Consider the following 24,229-nt stretch of genomic DNA (forward strand, 5'->3'; position numbering starts at 1 on the left):
TTCCTGCCTCTCGGAACTCCCAGCCCTGGGCCAGCCGGACTGGTGAGGCTGAGCGCTGGGCTTCTGCTGCCCCCGCCGGCGACGCAGCCACCACAAACCACCCTGGTGAGCCGTGCAGGATGGCAGTGGCCCTGAGGCTTCTTGGTGTTCTGTCGTCTGCTGCGGGTTGTCCCCCAGGATGCTTCCCAGGCCCGTGCTCAGGCCCCAGGCATCTCCCCCTGCTCCGTCCGGATGCCGGGCCCCTTCCTGGGTTGCTGATCTGGGGGAGCTTCGGGAAGGCAAATTCTTCGAACTGAAGCTCAGCAAACTAGAATGAGGAAGGGGAATCGGCTGCAGCTGCCGAAACGATCATACCCTTTAAAATTACGTATTTTTAAAAATTGTGGTGCAGTGTGTCTCCGGTAAATGGCTAATACGTCAGCCACTCTTAAGTGCAGAGCGCAGTGGCACTGACGATGTTCACACTAGTGTCTCGCAGTCACCGACGCTCCTCTCCAGGACCTGCTCACCTCCCCGGACTGAAACTCTGCCCCATTTGTACTCAGGCCCCAGCCCCTGGCCCCAGCCCTTCCACTTTCTGTCTCTGTGAGCGTGACTCCCCCAGGGACTTCTTGTAAGTGGGACCGCACGGTGTTTGTCGTTTTGTGAGCGGGTTATTTCACTCGGCATCTTGTCCTCGAGGTTCATCCCTGCGGTAGCAGGTGTCAGAATTTCCTTCCTTTTTAGGCTGAATAATATTGCATGGTGCATATGGACCACATTCCGTTCATCCATGTGCACGGCAGCATGCACATGTGGGTTGTTGCCCCCTTTAGCTGTCGTAAGTAACCTGGCCCTGAACGTGGCTGCACGGGTATCTCCTTGAGAGTGTGCACTGATTCTTTTGGGTGTGTACCCAGAAGTGGAATTGCTGGATTACATGGTAACTCTATTTTAAACTTTTTGAGGAACCTCCCTACTGTTTTCCACAGTGGCCACAGCATTTCACATTCCTGCCGGCAAGGCCTGGGGGTCCCGGTGTCCCCACATCCTCGCTGGCACTACTTTCTATTTGGTTTTTTAATAACAGCCATCCCGATGGGTGCGCAGTTGTATGTTGCTGCGGTTTTAACCTGCATCTCCCTAATGGCTAGTGATGCCGAGCCTCTTCACGTGTTTACTAGCTGTTCTTTGTCCTCTTGGAGAAATACCCATTCAAGGCAGCCCTTCGCCCGCTTTTTAACGGGGCCGTTCCGTTGCTGTTGTGGGATTGGAGGAGCTCTGTATGTTCTGGGTGGCAGGCCCTTCTTGGGCAGGAAGCACTTTCTGCCGTCCTGTGCGCCGCCTTCTCCTTCTGCCACTTGTGCCCTTGGATGCACACACACTTCTCACCTTGTGATGTCCAATTTACCTGCTGCTTCTTTTGTTGCCCGCACCGTGGGTGTTGTAGCCAAGGATTCATTGCCAAGTCCTGCGTCAGGAACTTCTTCCCCAATGCTTTCCTCTAAGCTGACGGGATTTTTAAAAAAATACAGACCCCAAGTCTCACGCCCAGCCTGCTGGGCCGATGCTCCGCTCGCTCAAGAAAACATCGTTTCTGACTTTTCTCAGTGACTGGGGCCAGTCCTTTCCATAAAGTGTGCAGATCTTCCCTGCAGGAACTCCGACAGCCAGTCTTCAAGCCGTGGTTTGCGTGGTCAGTGACAGGAGACGCGTTCCATTCCAAAACAAGCGAGGTCACAGGACAGTTTCTAAGGCTTCACTGCTGCCTGTTGGTTCAAATGTTGTCATCCGAGGGAAAGAGAGGAGGTGGAACTCTTCATTCAGATATTTCGGCGTGTTCTCAATGATGGCTCAGTTTCTTCTCAAGACCAAAAAAAGGCCCCGGCTCATTTCAGTGCTTCCTTACATGGCCCAGTTTTCCAGATCCCAGTTATCCCAGTCACCCTCCTCTGGAAGGTTTCAGGCTGTGAATGGTCCTCTTAAACTCTGGCCCCTGGACTGACTGCCACCTGCCTCGGGTCCTGCAGGGTGGTGCCCGGCGTGCACCACCACCAGCAACATCGACGGGCTGCTGATTGTCCAAATGGCAGCTCAGGACGCTTTTACCTCTTGAAAAAAGAAAAGGAATTTGTTTTTCTGAAGATAGGAAGGTCTGGAATTTAATCTGAGTAAGAAGGTAAGTTGCACAGCCATCTCTGTGTCACTGGCCTGGGGGTCGGGGCGGGAGGGGTGGAGGGCCGCACCTGCAGAGGTGGATGCAGGACTGCCCTGCGGCCCCTCCCTCCTTTGACTTGAACCTGCCTCTCACTGTCTCCATTTCCGCCAGGCCAGTGATGCTCTAGGCTGTGTCTGGGCTTCGCAGCGTCAGGCAGGAATCCCAGCCGTGTCACCAGCAGCGCTGCCTGTCGCACACCTCCAAGGGGCGGTTGTCATCTGCTGTAGCCTTGTCTCTGCGATACTGGCAGGAGCGCTGTCCAGCGGCCCACAGCCGCAGAATCTTAGCCAGAGCTGACCAGCCTCCTTAACGGAGCCCTGCCGGTGTGTTGGGCTCGGCGGGGCTCCCAGAAACTGTCCTCAGGTGGTCCCCACGCCCCGCACCGTGCGGCTGGCGGCCCCAGCCTGGCCCCGCCCCCCCGCCTGGCCCCGCCTGGCCCTGGCCCCGCCCGGCCCCTCCTGGCCCCGCCCTCCCCAGCCTGGCCCCGCCCCCAGCCTGGCCCCCTCCTGGCCCTTCCCTTCCCAGCCTGGCCCCTCCTGGCCCCGCCCTCCCCAGCCTGGCCCCTCCTGGCCCCGCCCTCCCCAGCCTGGCCCCGCCCCCAGCCTGGCCCCCTCCTGGCCCCTCCCTTCCCAGCCTGGCCCCTCCTGGCCCCGCCCTCCCCAGCCTGGCCCCTCCTGGCCCCGCCCCCCCAGCCTGCCCTCTTGAGCTGTCCTTGGGGCTTGGGGACAGACGGGATTCGTTTCCTCCTTGGCGCTGAAGTGTCCTGACGTTGAAAGATGTCAAATAAAATAAACCGTAGGCCTCTGCCTCCTCCCAGGCTGGCTCTGGGCTTCCAGAGGCAGGGGCTCCAGCCTTAAAGAGCCCCTCCCGCCTTGCGGAGCGGCGGCCAGGGCCCGTGCAGCTGCGCTCCCGAGCAGGGGCCTCGCTGGCCGTGCCCTGGCTTGGCGGGCCCCAAGGTGCCCACCCCCTAGCTTCGGTGACAGAGCCCTCTTGCCATGGGCACTGGGTTTGTGGGGTTTGTACAGAAGGGAGAGAACTCCTGGACTTGGGCAGGCGGGAGGAGAGTCTCTGTCTCCCCCATTCTTGGCAGGCCTTTAGGCATCCCACGCAGTGGGCGGCTGGGCCAGGCCTGGCTTTTGCCGGTGGACATGAGGATGGGGACAGAGGAGAGGGGCTGTCCTGGGGAGGACCCAGCATTCAGGCTCAGGGAGGAGACAGTTCCTGCCCCTGAGCGGCTTCAGTCTAGCAGGGAGGTGGGACGGCTGCGGTCTGGGCAGCAGAGGTGATGTGGTGTTAACCAGACGTTTGTTGCTGCCTCTTTGGGGGTAAAGCTCACGATTACAGTGTGGACCCTGGATCACTCACACAGCCATGGCCGATGTTGCCTGCGGTGCCGGGGAAGGGGCATCTGGATGCCTGGAGCTCCGCCCTGAGCACCCTCTCACCTGCTGTGTGGCCCTGAGCAGGTCATCAACCTCTCTGGGTCTTAATTTGTTCATTTGTTAAAAGGTGATCACTTTGCCTTGTGAGGATCAAGTGGAAAAGAGCAGGAGTGCTTAAAAGCGTGTAAAGAACCATTGGTTTGAAATCTGTTTGCTCTGATCTCAACTTACTGTTCTGCTCATTTACCTGATGGCCCCTGTCTTCACCAGGGGACCGTTAGAGAATCAGAACCAGACTTCTTAAACTCGACGGGCGAGCTCGCTGAGCTTGGGCGTGAGTCTGTTGTGAGGGACGGTCTTATTGCTTTGTGACAGTGTCCTGGTGTGCTTTTAGTCCTGCGGTGTGCCGTTCAGTGACCTTCGAGAGCGGCCTTACTGGCATAGGCAGTGCCGTCGGGCGGGCGGAGTGAGGACCGTGACTCTTGGACGCGTTTACCTCGTGTATGTCAGGCGTTGATCGCTGGCTGCTGCTGGTTAGCCGTTTGACGCCAGGCGGTGGCACGCTGGCGGGCCTAAGCTGCCACGTGCTCACTCTCCGTGATGAGACAGGATTTGGAAAAGCATATGCTAACCTTCATGCTTAAAAGTGATGTTTCTGATCCTCACTTGGCAGCAACAAACCAAGCAGGTTATCAGGCTGGTGGGATGTGTCCTGGCCCAGTGGTACCTGTTCACACGAGGCTCTCGTGTGGCAGAGGGAGCCCGCATGTGCTCTGGAGACCGGCCGTGGGTCCAGCACGTGCTTGTGCAGTGTGGCCAAGCTCATTGCCCACGGGACCACACAGGTGGCCCGGCTAGCGGGGTGGTCTGTCCCTCACACTAGCTCATGTGTGTAGTATGTAAAGGGTGCCTGGGATGGGGTCCCCAGAAGCAGACCTTGGGACGAGGGTTTGAGTGCAAGTGGTTTATTTGGGGGGCAATTCCAGAAAGCACTGATGGGGGTGGGGAGGCCAGCGCAGGGCCCGTCGTGTGCAGGTCACTGCTGCGGTCTGTGGGGCCTGGGGACTCCCGGGGATCACGTCCCACCCGAGGACAAGGACACATTTATCTCTTTCGATTCCCGTCCGTGACTGGCTGAGCGCAGCTCCCGGGATACTGCATCCTGGTTCTCTGGCTGCTCTCCAAGGGCGGAGAGGAATCCCTCAGGCTGAGAGTCACAGGTGCCCGCAGAGGGGCTCCGTCTGTGTCTGCGGAGCTGTGGCTGCAGAGGGCACGCAGTGGGGATACAAAGAGTATCAGTTATAAAGGACGGCACGACAGGAAGGAGGGTGTGGAATCAAGACTCCTGGGTCTTTTGGGAGGGAGTGGGTGGCTTTAGAGCCCCTGGCTCTCAAAACACTCTTAATTCTTAAAACAGAATAGGGCTAGCACTCCTGAGTCGGTGTGGGGCCATCAGGACCACGGGTCTGTTCAAACCGGACTGGGATGCTGGAAGGTTGGAGTGAGCCAGGTATTCCAAAGGTGGTGATTGTGCTGGTTGCCAAGGCAACCGACGCAGGCTGGGGAGGGGCCCCTCTGGAGCATCCTGGTAGCCTGCAGCAGAGCTGCTGGGTTTCTCTGCGCTTGTTGGCATGCAGTCTGGTTGACAGTCGAGACGGGGGCAGGCTGAGGAAGCTGCTGGGATGGTTTGGCATCCCCCCGCCGGCCCCGTCCACTGCCTACCCGCCTGCTCCTCTCTCCTCTTTCACCGTCAGCCTCTCCCTCTGCCCCGCACACCTTGTGTTCTGGGATAAGCCAGCTGGGCTTGTGTGGTGCCTGGGGAGCCCACACCGTCTGATATTACAGGAAGAGCACAAATTTGGAGTGGGCTCAGATCCTAGCTCTGAGGCTTTGGGAAAGTGCGCACTGCTCTAGCGGGAATGGGATGCTGCAGTGCATTGTGTTAACATGCTGGGCATACAGCAGGTGCTCAGCACGTGTCACCTCCCTCCCTTCTCTTGGTTGGCCCCCAGAAAACCAAAGCTCTAGAGGTTTGAAGGCCACCTGTGGAAAGGACCCTTCCAACCTGGGTGGCGGTGCCCAGTCGCTCTCTGGTCTCTGCCAGACCCACCCCCTGCGGCCCTGCCCAGTTCCTCTGCAGGGTGGGCCCTGTCCCACCCCAGGTCATCCTGGAACCAGGGCCCCGCCTGCACCGTGGTGGCTTGTGCTTTCATGGCTGCCTGACAATCGCATCACATGTGGTTCACAAAACACCAGGGGCTTTATCTTACTTAATCTTAACAGCATCACGAATTAGGTGTTCTTTCCCGCAGCTGACAGGTGAGGAACCTGGAACTCCGCTCAGTGCGCCAGGAGCACAAACTTACAAGTGGCGGCACCAGAGCAAACCTGGGCCTCGGGCCCCCACCCCGCCCCACCCTGGCCCGGCTCTTCTCTGCACTGCAGAGCCCTTTCCCTGTGCATGCAGTGCCTGTGCCCTCTGCTGGGGAGGCGTCAGGGGCAGGGACCCCACGCCTTCCACTGGGGTAGGAGCTTCCCTCAGCCCCCCCGCAGGCCATGCTGTCAGCGGACCGTGCGTCGTCTTTAGAGACCCTCCCACAATGCCCCTGAGCGACCTCTCCGTCTTCACGTGGAGTCGTGCTTTGGGAAACCACTGCAGCCACAGCTGGGGACAGAGGGAGCCAACCACGCCTATGACTGGGGCTCTGTGGGCCCGGCTCAAGGGCGGAGCTGTCCCAGGTCCCAGGATGCTCCGGGGGGCCAGCTGTGGCCTCTGGGCTATCAGATGTCTCTGGTCAGGCAGCAAAAGACCATTCACTGCAGCTGAAGACAAGCCAGCAGGCCGGGCGGGGCCCTTGCCCGCTGAGACGCGTGCGAGGACATCCTTGCCTGTCGGGTGATTTGCAGGTGAGCAAAGGCAGACGCATGAAAGTCTGGATTTGAGAAACAGGCAGGAAGAGTGAGGCCCGGAGAGACCACAGGCACGCAGCCGCATCAGACAGATCCACACTCACGGAATGTGCAAGACAGGGTCACAGAGAGACGAGGTGGGACAGGCTGCCGGGGCTTGTGCCATCAGTACACACAGCCAGTGCCTTCGTGACGTGCACGCCAAGGAGGGGAGTGAGAGACAGACGCTGTGTGAGACCCGTCCAAACACGTGTGTGAGGGGCCGGATACACAGAGGCAGTGTGTGCACCAGGTCCACTGGCTGAGGGCGGGGAGCCGGCATCCTGACAGGCCGGTGAGCCCCAAGATGGAGCGGCCCCCGGGGGCCGGACCCAGAGCAGGGCGAGCCTTCCCGCCAGCCCACCCGCCCTGCTCCCGGGGCCAGCTCGTGTTAAAGGCGGCTGCCTTGTGCCCTGCCTGTGCCTCCAGTCTCCGGCTGGAGAGACGGGGCGCATCTCCGTCGAGCTGCTGTCCTCTTTTCCTGGCTGCTCACCCCCAACCGACTGGCTTCTTTCCTGGCCTCTCTTCTCACTGGTCACCTCCGTCTCTCAGCCTTCCTATCCCTTGTCTCGCTTGTGCCCTGGTCCTTGTAGGTCTGATGACAAGGGGCGCTTCAGGAGTGACCCCCCTCCATGGGCGCGGCCACGTGGGCAGACTCGGGTAGTGGGACTTTCCGTAGCAGAGGCCCCCAGGACGCGGGCTTATCACCTGCCTGTCACCATCCCTCTCTGAGCCCCAAGCCCCTGCAGAGGGGCCCCGGGCGTAGCCAGCTGCCCCGTGGCTGTGCTGACCTGTCCTCGAATGGTTGCTGTTTTCTGGATTTAGGCTCCTATGTGAGGTCCTGCCCTCCCCAGCTCTGAGCAGCTGCCCCGAAGGCTGGGCGGCAGCAGCTGTATGTCTCTGTTCTCCTCCGGTCCCTGTACGTAGGTTCCTGTTCTTGGGAGGCAGGCTGGCCATGCCCCTGGAACACCCTGGAGTCCGATGGACCTGGACATTTTTTGCCACCCTTGCCCGCATGACCCTGGATGGGTGACTTAGCCTCTCTGTGCTTCAGTCTCACTGTCTGAAAGGAAAGGGGATGACAGCTGCCTTGAGTTGCTTATTCACATGTCCAGTGAGTACTTGTCGAGCCCGTTCAGCCCCAGGCCCGGGGGTACAGCAGGAGGGAGAAGACAGCATTCTTACACTCATGTACAGACGAGGGAGGGCCAGCAAGCCAGCTGGCAAGTATACAGTAGACTAGGAGGGACCTGCGCCCTGAGGGTGGTAGCGCAGGGCGAGGGGCAGAGTGGCAGGGTGGGGGTGTTAGAGAGGGTGGTCGGGGGAAACGCCAGTAAACCGTGCACAGGAGAGCACGTTCAAGTCCCTGAGGCAAGAAGGGCACGTGTTCAGGGACCTGCAGAGAGGTCAGCATGGCTGAAGCAGAGTAAACGAGGGACGGCGGTCAGAAATGAGGTCAGGAGGCAGCCAGGGGCCGGGTGGCGCAGATGAGGGGAGGGCGTAGGCGGGTTCAGGCAGAGGAGCGATGAGGCCTGACACGTGTTGCCACGGGGGCCTGGGGAGCGTGGGAAGGAGGCTGCTGGGCAGGAGAGGATGGCGGCTTGGAGCAGGGGCGGGGCTGGAGGTGGAGGTGGAGAGCAGGGTTCAGGGTAAAAGGAGACAGGCATTTACAGTGCATCCGCACGTGGTATGAGATTTTATTTCTATTTCTCTCCAGAGATTAGAGGTCCAACTCAGTAATGGGGACCCTGGGACTCCTGAAATCACACACACACGCTCACACGCTCGTATCTGCCCGGGGCAGCCAGCGTCCTCCAGGCCCTGCTGGAGGGGCAGCTTCCCTGCTGGCCCCGTGCCCACCGTTCCGTCCGCCCAGTGCTCTCGGAACCACACAGGCACTGAGGTTTGGGACATGGACAGAGGGTGTTAAGCTGAGACAACTAACACAGTAGCCCACTGTGTGAGATCTGGCGGGGCTGCCCCGCGTCCCAGCTGTGCGGTGGTGAGAAAGGCCAGCCTCCTTGGAGGTCCTGTAAATATTTGGGGAGCGGTAACACAGCTGGAAGCCGGACCCCTTCCCCCAGCTGGCTCACTTCCTACCCTGGGATATCTCGCCCGGCCAAGAAGGGCTGGGCTTTGTTTGGGACACTCCACAGTCCATCTGCTGGCTCCAGGGCCCGATCCAGACTCTCCTCCCACCCTCGGAAGCTTTCCCTCTGAGCCCCGGCCGGCTGGCTGCCCTGGGGAGGGGTTGGGGAGGAGCGCTGTCCTGGGAATCAAGAGGCTTCTACGGAAGGAGGGCCATGAGCACCTCGCTTGCCCTTTCTGAGCCCTCCTGTCCTCTGGGAGGATGAGGGAGCCCAGCTGGATGCTCTCCGAAGGTTTTTTTGGGCTCTGACACCTGGATTCTCGGAGCGGGTCTGTTCAGGGCTGCCCAGTGTGTCCCTCTGGCGGGGCCTGGAGGTTGGTGAGGATGCCTGCAGCCTTGCTGGGTCAGGAGGGGAGAGCTCGCCAGGGTCACACACAGGGAGCTCCTGAAAACCCTTGCCTCCCCGAGTGGCCACGACAGCCACTGGGGCTCCCGTGGCCCCTGACCTGGGGCTGCGTCGTCATGGCTCCCGTGCCTGTGGCTGCTCTCCAGACCTTCCTGGGCACAGTATTGTAAAGCCAGTGTAATGACACCTGCTCGCCTGAGGTCACCGGGTCATTTGGAAATAAAACCCTGTTTTGTAATGTGAAAGGGACACCCAGAGGCCAGGAATGACTTTTATAGGTTTTCCTACCAAGGTCACAACAAATGATTCCCCAGAATTCAGTGGAGTCGCCGGGGTCTGGGGTAGGTTTGGAAAAGCTGGGATTAGAGAAGTGGCCCGGTCATTCCCCAGGGCCCGCGTGAGGCCCCAGCACAGGGTGATCACGGTTAGTTCACCCCCTCCCCCACTCTGGTTTAATTCTCTCTCTCCACCTCTCTCTGCGTGCTGACACGCTTTCTGTCCTGCGTCTGCCAAGATGCTGCCAGCTCAGTCCGGCTGGGATACAAGATACAGCGGTGTCTCCAGGCCCAGCTCCCCCTGCTGTGTGACTTTTCTGCCAAAGGGGTGAAGAGCTCCAGAAATGGTGGGAAAGAGGGGACGTGGGAGTCTGTCCAGAGACAGAGCCGACCCTGGGGCCCTGGGCTTCTCGAGGGTCTCACTTCTGGGGCTCAGCAGGAACTCCGGGCTGTGGTCGGGCCCAGACAGGTGACCCAGGAACCCAGACCACACGGAACTTTCCTGCAAGTCTTTCTCCCTTTTTTCTTGCCTTGCTTTCACCAAACCCACAGCGTCTGAGGTAACTGTCAGGGAGACAACCAGAGCCTCCCCCCAGCTATCTTTGGGTGTCTCTGCTGGCAGTGGGGCACTGGTCTGGAGACCTTGGGCCTGAGATCCTTCAAGGTGTGTGTGGAAAGGGGCGGGGGGGAGGGGATCTGGATGGAAGACCCCCGCCCTCTGCATTGGACATTCCCTGGCCTCTCCAGGTCTCGGCTGCCCCTGTAAAGAGCCACCTGGTGGACCCGGCACCGGAGATGGACAGGATCTTGCCTCCCAAGGGCTCTTTGGGGGAGGAGCGTGGAGCGGGCTGGCTGAGATGGACAGGTCTTTTTTCTCTCCCTCTTTGGCTGGGTTTTCTTTCTGGAAAAGTGCTTAACTCTCAGCTGCCTTTCAGCAGGTGTCTCCCCTCCACCCTGCGCCTCGGGCCCCCAGCCACTCTGCCCCAGGCTACAACCCGCAGCCGGGGACCTAGAAAGACAGCTCAGAGTCATCCCTGCGTGCCCCCTACTGTTGTCCAGGCAGCTAGACCGCAGTCCCCTACACTCTGCCCCCTCCCCATGATGGGTGAGGTGGGGGCTGCTGATCAGGGAGGCTGTGATTACCTGTCTTCACAAAAGCACCCAGATAGCCCTTCTGTTCAGTTACCCAAAGGGCCTTGACCTGTTGGCTGAAAACAGCAGGTACAGATTTGCATGGTCTTCACCCAAGGAGCCTCCAGGGACCCTTGTCTTTCCTGGTGACTGTCCACTCCAGCCTGCCACAACAGGAAGGTGGGTCCCAAAGTGGAGGGAGGTAGACTCTCCGTGCAGCCCACGTTCCTCGCTGAGAAGGAAGGGGGCGACGCAGAGGAAAACCTCAGATTCTATTGGGTTCTGGCTGCTCAGGAACCGGCGCCAAGAAGGAGGGGGTTCACAGATCCTCTGGCCCAGAATTCTCTTATTGGGGGACCCTGAAAGATGGGACCCCTCCCCTGCTAAGCTGCTGGCTGAGACTTGCTCTCTTTCGGGCCTGTTCCCCCATTTCTGTGGGGGGTGAAGTGCCTGGGGAGGGGAAGTTGGGCAGGCTGCCGGTGTGAGGAGGCAGAGAGAGGAGGCTGGGCTCTGCAGGGCTGTGCAGGCAGGTCCAGGGACAGCTCAGTCCCCCACACAAAAGACTTGCTGGCGTCCTCCAAGTAAAGCCTTGTGCTCTACCCCTTCCAGGCCTCTTCTCCCTCCCCTCAGGCTCTGCCCAGAAAGCCACAAAGGAGGAAACCTTATGGAAACCACACAGCCAGATCTGGAGGAAAAACATCTCCTGCTGGTGACATTCCTCTGGCTGAGACCAAGTCGCATTACTCGGGATTCCGTGCTGGCTGAGCCTGAAGAGAATCCCTCATGGTGCACAGCTCCCTAAGCTGTTGCCCAGATGAGCCAGGCTGGCCCCAGCACAGCTGCACAGGCAGGGGCTCTGAGACTCACCGTCCGTTTCGGGTGGTGGTGAGGGTAGGGTGGCCGGCAGGGACCAGGACAGACGGCCAGGTGGGGGAGGGGGGGTAGGGACACCGTCCTGGAGCGAGGTGCCTTGCTGATACCGCCCAAAGCTGGTCAGCCTGGGGCATCTTTCCTAAATCCCACAACTCAGAAAGCGTAAAGGGGATACAAACCAATTTCCCCCCATGCTAGGGGGTCGCCTGAGAGGTTGGTGGGGGAGCACTGCCGCTGTGGACTCACCTCTGATCTCAAAGCATGTTTGGGAAACTTGGCCACAGTGCACCCTCAGAAACAGACCCCTCCCCAACTCAGACTGCTCGGGGGTCCAGGACTGAGTTGCCTCTGTGAGGTTTCCCACCTGCTGGAGCTGCTGCCAGAGCGGTGGCGCTGGGCACCCCGAGGACTGTAGCCAGTCGGGGGCGGGGGGGGGGGGAGAAGGGAGGTTCTCCAGGACTCAAAGCACCAACCAGGCCTTGCTGCAGGAGGGGAGTGGGTGGGGTGGGTGAGAATCTCCTCTGCCTTAACATTGGTGAAAACGTAGCCCGGAAGCTGAGAGGTGAGGAGATGACAGGCCTGGGCCTGGGTCTCTGCGCGTGGCTGTTACCCACGTGGCCCAAACCCAGAGCCTCTGTGGTTCTCAGTCAGCTTAGCTCGGTACTTTGGGGCTTTTAACAAACAGTGCTGGCATTGCTTCTCTTGTTTAAAGAAACTGCGGCTGTAACCTAAGGTGTCCTCCCAGTTTGCCGGGTCACTTTGGGACTGGGACTAGCCTTCCACACGCAGCCCCTCCCAGAGGCAGGGAGTGAGGCCCGGAGGAGGCAGGGGAGGGGGCGGTGAGGCCCCAGTGCCGCCTCCTTCCTCCTCCAAAGGGGGTTGAGTTACCAGGAATTCCCTGAAGGGAGGGGTGGGAGAGCTCTCCTGCTGGGCCCCACTTTTTTCTTACTCTGCATTGAAATCTTCACCTCTTGGGGTCCTTTTCTTCCTAATCAGTCAGCTGAAAATGCCCCCTGGATGGAGGCACTGACCCTGGCGTGGTGGGACCCAGGTCTCACCGTCCCGGCCCCCCCCCCCCCCCCCCCCCCGTCTCCCCTGGTGCTGGAGAGAGGCTAGGCCCCCACCTCCGGTGGTCAGCACTGCTCGGGTGAGGGGGTGCTCATCCCCCGCCCTCCGTAAGGAGGACAGTTCTGAGCTGCCTCTGGCACTTGTGCCCCACCTGCCTGGCACCCCCCGCGGCACCCTGTGCAGACCTGGTTTTAGGGGATGTGCTGATCCCATGCTCCTACTCCCACCACTTTAAAAGCCTGGAAAGGGGCCGAGAGGCGGCTGGAGGAAGCCCTCTGGGGAGGGTTCAGGTTCCCCGACCCACCGCACGCGGGCTTCCTGTCCCCAGAGACCAGGGATGCCCACACCCATGTGCCCGCGCAGCGCGAGGAAGAGCTGGGGTCAACCGGCAGCCGGCGTGGGGTGGGGGTTGTGACCTGCAGCCGGCGTCGGGGGAGGTGACCCGCCGCCGGCGTGGGGTGGGGTGGGGTTTAGGACCCGCAGCCGGCATGGGGGGCTGTGACCCGCAGCCGCCCGGGTGGAGGTCGCGGCCCCGGCCGGGTCGCACCTCCCGGTCCTGGAACGGCCGCGCCGCGGCAGCTCTTTGTCTACCTGCTCCGGGCGTTAAAGGGCCCGCTCGCAGCCGGGGCTCGGGACCTGAGGCGGCGACGGGGAAGTGGGGCTCTGTCGCTTTAAGTGCAGCTGGAGCCGGGAGTGCGAGCGGGCGGGGGAGAGGCGGGAGCGGAGGGGCGAGGGCCGGTCCCGGGTCCCCGGCCGTCCGCGTGGCCGCGCTCAGACCTCCGCGGGGTCGGCGGCGCGGGCGCGGCGGTCCTGCGCTGGGTGCCCACCGGCCGGCGGCCGCCTGCGCCGGGGAGGATGCTGCATCTGCCCCCGCCCAGGGCGGGGAGGACGGCGAATTTCCCCCGCAGGTAAGCGCCCCGGGCCCGCCGCCGGGCCGCAGTCCCGCGGGCGCGTCGTCGCCCCGTTCCCGCCCCCAGCCCCACCGCGACCGCAGCCTCGCGGGGGTGGGTGTGGGGTGCGCAAGGGGGAGGGTCTTGGCCCCCCTCGCGTCTGCGACGCGGAGGACGGAGGACGGAGGACGGCAGCGCCACCTGAGTCTCTGGCTCCGAGCGTTCGGCTTGTGGGCACCGGGGTTGGAGGTGGGGGTGTGGAGGGGTCTCGGGAAGGGAGGGAAGGCAGGACGCGTAGGGTCCCCGGGGACCGGACGAAGCGCAACTGGACCGAACTTCCCCGGTTCCCTGCAGGGCTGTGGGAGCCGGGGTCTTGGGGGTCTGGGGAGTGGAAGGAGAGAAGGCTTCCGCCCCCCCGGGGCCCGGCTAGGTTCCCCTAGCCCCGCAAGGTCTGGGGGTCTCTCGGTGTGAAAGGAGGTGCTGGGAGGTGTAGGCAGAGACCTGGCGTGGGGGTCGGGGTGAATTTGCCAGCCCACAGCTGACCGGATGTCTCTGAGCGGAGTGGAACCTGGAGCCCTTCTCTGGGATAATTCGAGAGCCCGTGATCTGGGGAGAGGCATCCTGGAGGACAGGGACCAGCCCTGGGACCTTCCCAGCCGACTTGGAAACCACGCTTCCGAGAGGATTCGGAAATTCCAGCAGCCTGAGAGAGAGGGCTGACACTGGCCTTCCCGGGAGCTTCCACCCTGGGGTACACACTCCCTCCCCTCGTCTCCCTGCCGACCTGCGGGACCGAAGGAAGTTGGAGATTAGGAGCTGAATGGGAGGCCGGATGCCCCTTGCTGTGACCACTCCCTCCCCCAGCCTCGCAGCCCTGGGCTGCCCGGATCCCTGACTGCCCTGTGAGGTGCTCCCCAGCGGAGCCCCAGTGCAAGTCCGAACACTCCGTCTCAGGGCTCGTGGTCAGAGCCAAAGAATTGGGCAAGGCCTGGGAGGGGAGGGCATCTCCAGCCCTGGGAGCTCCTCGGAAGCAGAGTCCCGCTGGCCTCTAGCTTTTTGACCCCCACCACGGTAAGAATGTGACTTGGGACCCTTGGAGTCACTTGGCTAAGATGACTACTGGGGGTGTCGTAAGAGGAGTCAGTTCATGAACAGAATATTCTGTAGAACAGAGGTCTATTCAGGGACCTCTGGGCATTCCTCCTTCTGGTAAGATCCTGGGCTGAGCCCTGAGTCCTGAGTGCCTGGCTCGGAGAAGGCAGAGGGGAGGGTCCCTTCATAACCTCCTCCCGCACGGCTCCCTCTGCCACCCCGGCTGAGGCGCCGCTTCAGGTCCACACAGGGTGTGCAGGAGAGTTCTTACGCCGGTTCTTTGCCTCACCCACCGCGGAAGACGTGAAAATCTCTCGGGCGACTCCAGCACCCCATCCCTGGGCCCCTCCCTCCTTCCTTCGGACACCAGCCTTTCCTAGGTCATTCCTAGAACTGGTGCTCTGCCTGCCCCGCCCAGGAGACCAAGGCTGTGTGCCGTGAGCTTAGCTCCCTGTCCTGGGGCCGCGGCTGCTGCGTGTTCACTGGGTGTCTTGCCGGAGCCTGGCTTCTGAGCAGGTGTGCCAGGGCACGTCGCAGCTACTCAGCCTGCCATCCGCCTGGGGCGGGGCTGGCTCGGCCCGTGGTTTCCTTCTCATTCAAGCCCCAAACTTGCAGCGGGATTGTGGCTGGTGAGTTAGGAGAGGGGGGACGTTGTAAAGTGGAGGCCAGTCCAAGGATTGCCAGAGTTCAAATGTAAAATTTAATGACCCCGGCTCTAATCCACGGAGGGAGGGCTCAGCCCAGGCCCTTGCTCTGGGGATGGCTCACAGCTTAACTTGTAAATGATGTTTGATTGGGGCCAGCAGGGATCAAAGAGCTGCCTTCCCTGCCGGCTCGGGCTCCTGAGGAGGCAGCCAGGGGAGGATGTGCAGCATCAGGGGGAATGGCTGGGCGGCCCTCCAGCGTTTCCATGACCGACGGCCCGAGGACACTGTGGTCATCCCTGGGCCCTTCCTCCCCAGATGCCTGTGGTTGTTACATCTACTGGGGGCGGGGGCAGGGAGGCTGTCACCTTTCTTATACAACCTGAGTGTTACGGTCTCTCCCAGAGAGCCTTCTCTTCTTCTGCCCCAGAAAACAGTCTTTCAGTGTCTTCCAGGCAGGAAGCCTGGAGTGCAGGCATCTATCCTGTTCAGCACACCGGGACTCCCTCCTGGGAAGGGCCCTGAGCTGGAGCGGGGGGCCCTGTGGGGACAAGACCTGCTCACAGAGACCTCTGGGGCAGAGGGCACTGATCTGGCGCAGAGTCAGCCCCTGTGAGGGGACAGAATGCCTCAGGACAGTAGAGCCAGCGGCTGCTTCTGGCTGGAGGGTTTTGTGGGGCTGGACGTGCACACCACAGGCACACCAGACTTGCTGCTGAACGTCTTCCCGTGGAGCCCTGCCCTCTGCTTGGGAGGCCAGGCGGAGGGAGGGCAGGGCAGGGCAGGGAGCATCGTAGCCAGGAAGGCCAGTGTGGCAGCAGCCAGGGTCCAACTGGGCCAGTCACCTTTCTCCTGGTAATGTGATGCTCCAGGACAGTCCTGTGCTGAGTGCGTTGTAAACACCTGCCCGTTTCATCCCCGTGACAGCCACATGGAGCGGGGAGGGCACATCTTATTCCATTTCATGGGTGGAGAAACTGAGGCACAGGGAGGCATGGTGCACGTGCCTGAGGTCACAGCAGGGGGCCTGTCTGATGCTAAAGCCAACCTGCAGGCACCGCTCCCTTTGGCACTGCTTCTGGCCCAGAGGGGGGTCCACGCTGGGGACGTGGCAGCAGAGCGTGCTGAGGCCTCACGGGGGTCTGGACAGAGGTCTGGGCTGGCCCGGACCCCTTGAGGGCGTCTTGGGAAGAGCGCTGGACTGGGAGTGGGCTGGACCTGCCTCGGAGCCCAGACTCACAGCCGATGTGGTTTGTCACCTTGGTTGCTTATCCTCTGGCCTCAGTGTCCTCGAACTCCGGACCGGCCCCCTCGCTGGGAGGCGTGTGAAGAGCAGACGGCTTTCCACTTGTGAGTCAGAGTCCCGGGCGGGCGGTGCGCGGCTGAGGCCCGCCCAGGCAGCCGGTCCTCCCAGGGGTCTCCAGAGGGCGCTCTCCCTTGGCACCGTTCGCTTCCATCTTGCTGGGACCCTAATGAAGACCACACAGGTCCCCAGCTTTGAATGTATCTTTGGTTTTTACTTAAATTCTTAATTATCCGTCTTCAGATTTATATTCCATCCAAATTTCATGCTAATTAGGGCAGCATATTTTTACATCTTGTTTTCGATGGCAGTTTACGTAAGAGTAGACCACTCAAAACCTTAATCATTAAAAACCCCAAGCCTCGTTCCTCCAGCCTTTGCCGTGTGATGACCCGTGCCCGCCGCCGCGCAGGGTGCGGGAGGAGCAGAGCAGGCCCCTGAGGAGCCGACGCCCACTCCTTGTTCGTTTATTCAGCAAGCGGTGGTGAGTGCCTCCCAGCTGCAGGCAGTGCTGGGAACTGGGCACAGTGGCTCCCAGCAAGACTCACACCGTCCTGCCCTGGGGGAGCTCAGACAGTGAAAGCAGGCAGGCAGAAGTCGGCAGACACATACGTACGTTGTTTCCCATCGAGAAAAATCTGAGGGAGTTGTGCAGGAGGCTGTGGTCTGGTGGAGGAGGCGCAGGGTGCAGGTGACTGGTACCGGCTCAGACGTGCGGTGCCTGCAGGCCAGCAGGGCAGGGCTGCACTTGGAGTGGTCAGGGAGGGCTTCACAGAGAAAGTGCCATTTTCCTTGGGCCTTGAAGCTCAAATGGAGTTTCCAGAGGAACAGGAGCTCCTTTGAGGAGGGGATTTCCTCGGTTTTGCGTCTCCTGCTTCTCTGCCCAGATCTGCCTTCACTGTGGCGTCTTCCATCACACAGACTCCTTGTCTAAGACAGAATCCTCTGAGCCAGACAACTGAATACATTCGTCCCAGCTCGGCCCCACCAGGAATCCTGTCTGAGAGCCTTTGATCGGAGGCACCACTGGCTTGTTTCCTCTGGAGCTGGCTTCCAGTGTCTTCTCACGTTAAGTTTGTGGCCAGCGGCCGACCGCCCTCGCCCTGGCCCTTAACGCACAGTCAGCTGATGCTACCACGTGGCGAGCTGCAGTGCGGGGAAGTCATTCTCAGTCTACCTTCCTGGAGCTGCTGCAGGGCTTTCCCAGAAATGCTAAGTTCCTGGACATTCTGGACATAGGAAGCCTCTGTCCACGAAGACACCAAATGGGGAGAAGTACTGAGAAGGCAGGGAGGTCACAGCCCCGCCACCCCCACCCGCTGGCGCAGTCCTGGCAGCAGAGTCAGGAAATGGTTCGCGTCACCCGTGCGCTTGCCGAGGCTGGAGCAGATAGGGGTCTAATCTGTGTCCCTCCTTAGTGTCCTGCTGCAGGTGCCCCTGGGCAGCAAGGGGGTTACTCCACAGCGGAGAGCAGAGGGAGGCCCTGGACCGCCTGCCCTGCTGGGGCTCAAGCTGGGCGCGGAATTCCTGCCTTGGTTACTACTGCTCACTGTGACTTGGGCAGGGGCTCCTCAGTGCTGTGTACGTGGAACTTCGTAGTGGCCTTTCAACAGTGACAACAAACAGCTCACAGGACCCGGCCATGAGGTCCTGCAGCAGCACAGACTTGGATGTGCCACGCCTATTCTGCACCGCGTCCCACCAGCGCTTAGGCTGGGCCAGGTGCTGCACAGGATGCAAGCAGTGGGGCAGGCAGTGGTTCCCCCCCAGCACATGTGGATGACTCATCTGCGACTTGCCAAGAACTGTGCCGGGCACAGCAGCGGGCACCTGACTTCAGTCCACGCAGCGGAGGGGTCAGCTGGTGACAGGCAGTGGCGTGTTGACTTCTGACACTGAGAGCGAGGACAGCTGGGAGCAGGAATCAGGCGGGTCAGAAGCACAGGAGCTGTGCACCCAGGGCACGGGGCAGCGCGACAGCAGGGCAGGGGGGTGGGGGGGGCAGGAAGTTCACAGGCAGCGGCAGTGCGTTTGGGGGGTGTGTTTAGAGGGCGGGGGGAGACGGTGGGGGCCTGTGCATCTTGAAAGGAATTTACAGGGCGTGGGATCAGTGGGTGACGTGAGAGCTGGAACCACGGCACATTCCCCTTGCCTCTGGTGCCCCGCTCGGCCCCGCTCGGAAGGCTGTCTGGGCACACGTGCTACCGCCTGCGTGCGCGCGTGTGTGCGCGTTGTGTGCCAGTGAAGGTGTTAGTTTTCAGGCTTGGAACACTCTCCCATGGCTTATTGTAAATTCTTCTGTAAGCCTCTACCAGACTGCTGGGTTTTAATCCTGTGATCTATCCACTGTGTGGTTTTAAAAATAAGTTTTAACAGGTTTAAAATAGACGTAGTGTTCCTGTCGGTGGGTAGAATTATGGCTCCGAGGCCAAAAGGGAAACGTACTCGGGATTTATTGCTGTGTGGCAGGGCTGGCACCTGAGCCCCGCCCACAGGGACCGCGCTCACACCCTAAAGCCTGCTTCTTAGCTCCCCAGCGCGGGGTGGTGAAGCGCTGGGAGTGGCTGCCTCGCGCCTGGGGCGCGTCCCCCGGAGCCCTGGCTGGCTGGCGTCGCGGTGGTGTGCCTCCACGTGCTGGGCATCTGTGCTGCGCCTTCTGTTTCCCGCATTGAGCAGCGTTCCCTCGCGAGTTGCACTGTTCCTCCCATTCACGCTTCTTTCTCACACGTTCCAGGTAAACGTCTTTGTAGTTTCCAGGCTAGGTGTCCGCACCTGCCGCTCCTTGGCGCGTCCTTCCGGAACTCGGACTTCCCGCAGCGCCCCACAGGAGTGGGCGCCCCAGTACGTGGGATTCGCGCTTAACGACTTAGCCCTTCAGGCGAGCGCTGAGCTGAGATCGGGGAGGACTTGGGACTCGCCCTTTCCCGCGGAGCTGGCTCTGTGAGGAAACCCGCAAAGACCGCTGTTCTTAGCACTTCCGACGGGTTTAGGATCACCTTCGAGGTACAGTGAGCGGGTTGCTGACTGATCGGTCTCCTCGCCCCTCTGTTAGCAGGCCTCCTCCCGCGGCCCTTCTGACTTGGACGTGTAGGCGGCACGTGCAGCAGCACCCGCTTCCCCTGCGGTTTGCAGAGGTGACGTCCACCCCGTGCACACACCTCGCGTGTGCGTCAGGCACTGCCCTGGGCACCTGGTTTTTAACTGAAGCGCAGTTGGTTTTCGATGCCGAGTTAATTTCTGTGCTCAGCAGAGGTTCAGTTACACGTACGCTCCTTTTCATGTTGCTTTCCACTGTCAGCTGTTACAGGACAGTGACTAGCTCCCTGTGCTGCACACCAGGGCCTTGTAGTTTTCTGTTCTGTACGTAGTAGTGTGTATGTGCAAACCATCTGTGAGGTGGTTTGTTCTGCGTCTCTGTGTGGAAACCCCCAGCAAAACTGTGACTCCAGACGATCGGCACGTGTACAGTGGTTTTTTTTTTCAGTAAGATCTTTTTTTAAAAACTGTTTTTGGCGGGGAGAGGGGTAGTTAAGTGTATGTATTTATTTAATGGAGGTGCTAGGGACTGAGCCCAGGACCTCATGCATGAGAGCAGCTTTGATTCCCCCAAAGAATCCAGAAGCCCTCGGGAGAGATGGTGCTGTGTCGGGGTGGCCTGGGGGGCCCCAGGGAGGTCAGGGCTCGGGTTCAGCGTCTGGTCTGCACCTGACAGCCTGCTCTGGAGAAGCCTCTCAGCCCCACCTCCTTAACTCCCCGACGTGGGGTGGGGAAGCGCTGGGGAGTCACCCCAGACTAACCCGGACAGGTCTACCGGTAAAATAATGCCGTTCACGTGAAATAACGCCGTCATGTGATTGGAGCCCAGGGACTCAGAAACAACTCGAATTTGTATTTCTGTCAGTCTCACTTCCTCATTCCCACCCCATCCTCACCTGCTAAATCCTTACATTTAGCTGAGAAGCCAGAAGTGAAGCAGAGGAGTATTCGGCACACGGGAAAGGGCGGCAGTGGAGCGGCGGTGACACCTTCCTGGGACGGCTCTGGGCTCGGATCCGGGGCCCTCCTGCTCCCACGGAGACTTGCTTGTTCCCAGACCTGTCTGTGCGGTTGAAACGACAGCGTTTAATTATTATGCACATGGACGAAGTGTGAGTGTGAAGAGGAGGCTGTTTCTGTAAAACCTGCATTGGAGGCTTCGAGGGCCTGATAAGGCAAATTATTAGGAAGACGGGGGCCGAGCCAGGTGTAGGATTTAAAGGGTTGGGGGAGGCGACAAAGCTCGGGAAGGGGCTGTGCCCAGGCTGCTCCGCGTGGTGAGGCTCGCTCTTGTCCGGCTTTGAAGACGCTGCCGCCGGAGGCACCTGTGGGTGTGGGTGTGGGCAGCGGACGTGGAAAATGTCCCTGCTGGCTCCGGGCCCTTGACCAGCACGGGTGACCTTCTGGGGGCTGCTCCATAACAAGGACTGACTTTTCTGCGAGGAATTTACCGGTGGCTGTAGCTCAGGGAGGGTCTCCCTGGACATCCTTAAACGGAGACAGGCACCCATCCGCCTGGATGACTGGGGCGTTGGCGGCGGGGCAGGTGGATCCCAGCTCCTGCCTCCCTTCAACCAGAGCAGCCCCGATTTCCCTGTTTTGTACATGGGGGGCTTCTGGTAAAGACGTTAGCACAGAGGTTTCCCCGTCTCAAAAGGGGGCTTGCCAGCTACCAGGCTGGTTCTTCTCTGTGTCTCTTCAGGCCCCGCGGGACAGAGCTGAGCTCACCCGAGGGAGGCTGGAGCATGTGTTTTTTGTGCCCAGGTCGCATCTTCTGTCCGTTTGTTTCCAGGTCCTTCCAGGGGTAGCGGATGAGTATATGTTTACTCAAACCTAAGGCTTGGTCGATGCCCTGGGGTTGTCCCTCTGAGGGGGCCCCTGAGGGCCTTGTGCTTCCCAGTCCCAGACAGGCAGGCGGACTGCTGAGGCCTCTGGAGGTGCGGGCCCTGGTGCTGCCTGCGCCCCGCCGGCGGGAGTAACGGGGTGTTTTTGTTCCTGTCTGTGGCCTGAAGGCACCTTCCCCGGAAATAAAACCGGTTTGATTTTGATTAACTTTCTCTTCTTTTAATTTTAGTCCTCCTCCTGACTTCTTTAAGGATTATGCTAAAGCCCCGGCCTGATCAGAAGGCCTCAGAACAGAGAGTCCATCTCGGGGTTGCCCAGAGAAGCATGTTGACACCCGGGGCAACTTCCAGCCAGTCATTTCCTGTGTTCTCAAGGCTGATCTTTTCCTAAGATAGTTACCTTTAGATAACAAGACTGCCCTCCTTCCCGACCTGGGGGGTGACCTGGGGGGTGTAGGAGGAACAGGCTAAGCAGCGAGGCGGGGACGGGCTGACGTCACGCTAAGTGTACGCTTTGTGTATAAAATGTACATTTTCGATGCTGAAGTGAAGAGATGAAGCCCCCCAAAATTTGCTACGGACCCAGGGCGAAACTCTCAGCCTCAGGTTCCCCTTCGTGGAAGGAGAAGCAGAGCCCCGCAGTGGAGAGGCCGCCAAGGGGATGGAGGGCCTCCCCGAGGAGGGGCGGGGGTCAGGATAGCTGCAGGAAGCCGCAGCCGGCTCCGGGTGGGGATGGCGGGGGGCGGGGCTTGCAAAGCGCGGCGGATGTGTCGGTGCCGGTGGGATACCTGGCCTTTGCAGGTGAGGGTTGGAGAAGTTTAAATCTTCTCAGTTCCCTGTTGTTCCCCCTCCATCCGCGCTTCCTCCTCATGTGGGCAGAAGTCATGCGGGGGCGCCCAGACACCTGCGAGCCATGTCTCTGGAGCAAGAGCTCTACTTCTGCTTGCTGGCTGAGAATTAAGCCCCCTTTTCTTCTCCTCCCCTTTGTTCAGGGCTTTGTGAGGTGAGGGACGGACTGCGTTCACAGGCCTGGGAACCTCACCCATGAAAACGAGGTCTTTCGCAAGGCATTAGCCGGGGTCTCTCGGCCCTGACCTCTGACCCCCGTGCACAATGCGGCATTCAGCCGTCCTGCCCCCTGACGCGAAAACCTTCTGAGCCCTCAACAAAGGTGCTTCCAGAGTAAGCAGCCCATGAACTCAGCAACTCCTAGATAAGAAGGCCCTTAATTTCGAGATAAGGCCGAAGGCAAGAGGTCTCTCAAAACGACAGTGCCCACCAAGGCGGGACCCCGGATGCCCCAGGCGGTGGTGACAGTGCAGCCCTCCTAGATTAGAGACAAGTCAGCGTTCTGTTCACAGGGCTTTCTTAATGCCAGGATCTCTTTGGACAGTGCTGCCCAGTGTTTCTTGGTAGAGTTGATAAAAAAAAGAGTCTCGGGTGGCGGTGCGCGGTGCGCGGTTCAGAATGAAGGAACCTAGGGGCCTCCTGGGAGCTCTCCTTTTGAAATCCTGAGCAAGCCGTCTCCCTCCGGGTCTCCAGGGTGTAACGCGTTTACGGGTCAGCTGGCAAGAAAGAAAACTCTACAGATAACGTGTGGTCCCAGATGTCGCCTTAGCCGAAGCGCTGAGAAGGCAACAGGCCATGGCACGGCCTTGCCCCGCGTGCTCCTCGGAAGTGTGGGGGGGGTGCAGCGTGGGGGTAGAGGCGCACTCAGCACACACGAGGTCCTGGGTTCAGTCCCTGACGCCTCCTCTAAAAATAAATACACGAGTGACCCTAAAGTGAAAAAAGAAAAGAAATGCAGAGGGAACAAACCTCGGGTGTGCGACCGTAAGGTTGCTGAGGAGGCAGGGACAAGCCACGGTGTGGTTTCCGCAGAACCGTCTCCGAGGACTGTGCTCAGAATCCCTGTCTGCCAGCTGAGGGAGGACATCCAGATTTCTGTGGGGTGAGGACACTGTTCCTTTGCTGCATCCACCTCACAGTGGTAACTGGCAAAATTTTCCCCCATGAAGCTTTATTTTTGGAGACCACTGTAATTTGCATGTTGGGACCTATTATTAACTGCTAGTTTTCTGCTGTTATTGGAAATCTTTATGTTAGAGAAGAATGTACGGGTTGTTCTTTGAGGGGAAGGGAGGCTGGGATGAAGAATACCTTGGGTGGCATCTCGATCTGTCCGGGACCTGAGGACCCTTAGAAACCCGTATCCCCCCAGGCAAAGAAAGTTCTCTTGGCTGCCTGCCCGAAACTGTCTTCCCGAATGAAGAGGGAGAAGACGATGGCGTAAATGCTTTTAAAGTTGCCTCTTCGGGAGCCACTGTGGTGTGAACACTGCAGTCTGTCCCGAAGGACGGACCTGATGGCGAACTACGTGGCGTAATTCATAAGTGGAGGACGCAGAAGCAATTGTCCCGGCTTAAGTTTCAGCCCATAATTGGGTGGCTGGAGAAGCCCCTGCTTAATTAAATTCCACCGTGAAGTGGATGACGGGAAAACTCAGTGACCTTACATTTGGAGTTGGAGGGTGGTTCAGGTCTGTGTAAAGAAGAACCTGTCCAGTGTCCTGGTTAGGGGAAGAGACTGGGGTAACGTGTGGCCTCCGCAGGGCTCCCCCAGCAGTCCCTCCAAAGCGGCACTGTTTGACCGAAGCGCTGTGTGCTCTGCGTTGGCCGGGATAAGTGCACGTTACGAGGTCAGACAGCGTCACACACGACTTCCCTGCAAATTCTGCTTTGGTCCTTTATTTTTAGGCTGTCCTGGGCAAGTTCCACAAAGGAGGGCCTTCCAAAAGCATTAGGGCCACGTGAGTGTTGGCCTCTGGTGGGTAGATGGCAGGGGTTGTCGCTGAACTGAAGGGGGTGACTGTATGGTTGTCTAAGCCCGAGCTGAAGAAGTTCAGCTCTTTGCCAGAGTAGGTGTCTGCCAGTTTGCAGGCAGATGCCCGAGGCAGGGGAGAGTGAGTGAGGGAACGCCCGGGGGAGACAGCTGTCGTGAAAGCTTTTAGCAATTGTTGTCTTTCCATAGGGCCTTCTTTCCTGCCCTGG

The 24,229-nt window shown here is 60.0% G+C and overlaps 1 protein-coding gene across 7 annotated transcripts in view; it reads left to right on the forward strand.

The window, feature by feature from the left end:
- The window catches only part of NAV1 (neuron navigator 1), a 205,921-nt gene that overhangs the window by 126,998 nt on the left and 54,694 nt on the right, over positions 1-24,229 (forward strand). For 2 of the 7 annotated variants that reach the window (XM_072948836.1, XM_072948837.1), the window contains exon 1: positions 13,127-13,278. The exons of the other annotated variants lie outside the window; for them this stretch is intronic. In XM_072948836.1, coding sequence (XP_072804937.1) covers positions 13,226-13,278 — 53 coding nt within the window. In that variant the 5' untranslated portion in view covers positions 13,127-13,225. Of the gene's footprint in view, positions 1-13,126; positions 13,279-24,229 lie in introns of those variants that run through there. 7 annotated transcript variants of the gene reach the window in all.

The sequence above is a fragment of the Vicugna pacos genome, chromosome 23, assembly GCF_048564905.1.
Source record: "Vicugna pacos chromosome 23, VicPac4, whole genome shotgun sequence".
Classification (NCBI taxonomy): domain Eukaryota; kingdom Metazoa; phylum Chordata; class Mammalia; order Artiodactyla; family Camelidae; genus Vicugna; species Vicugna pacos.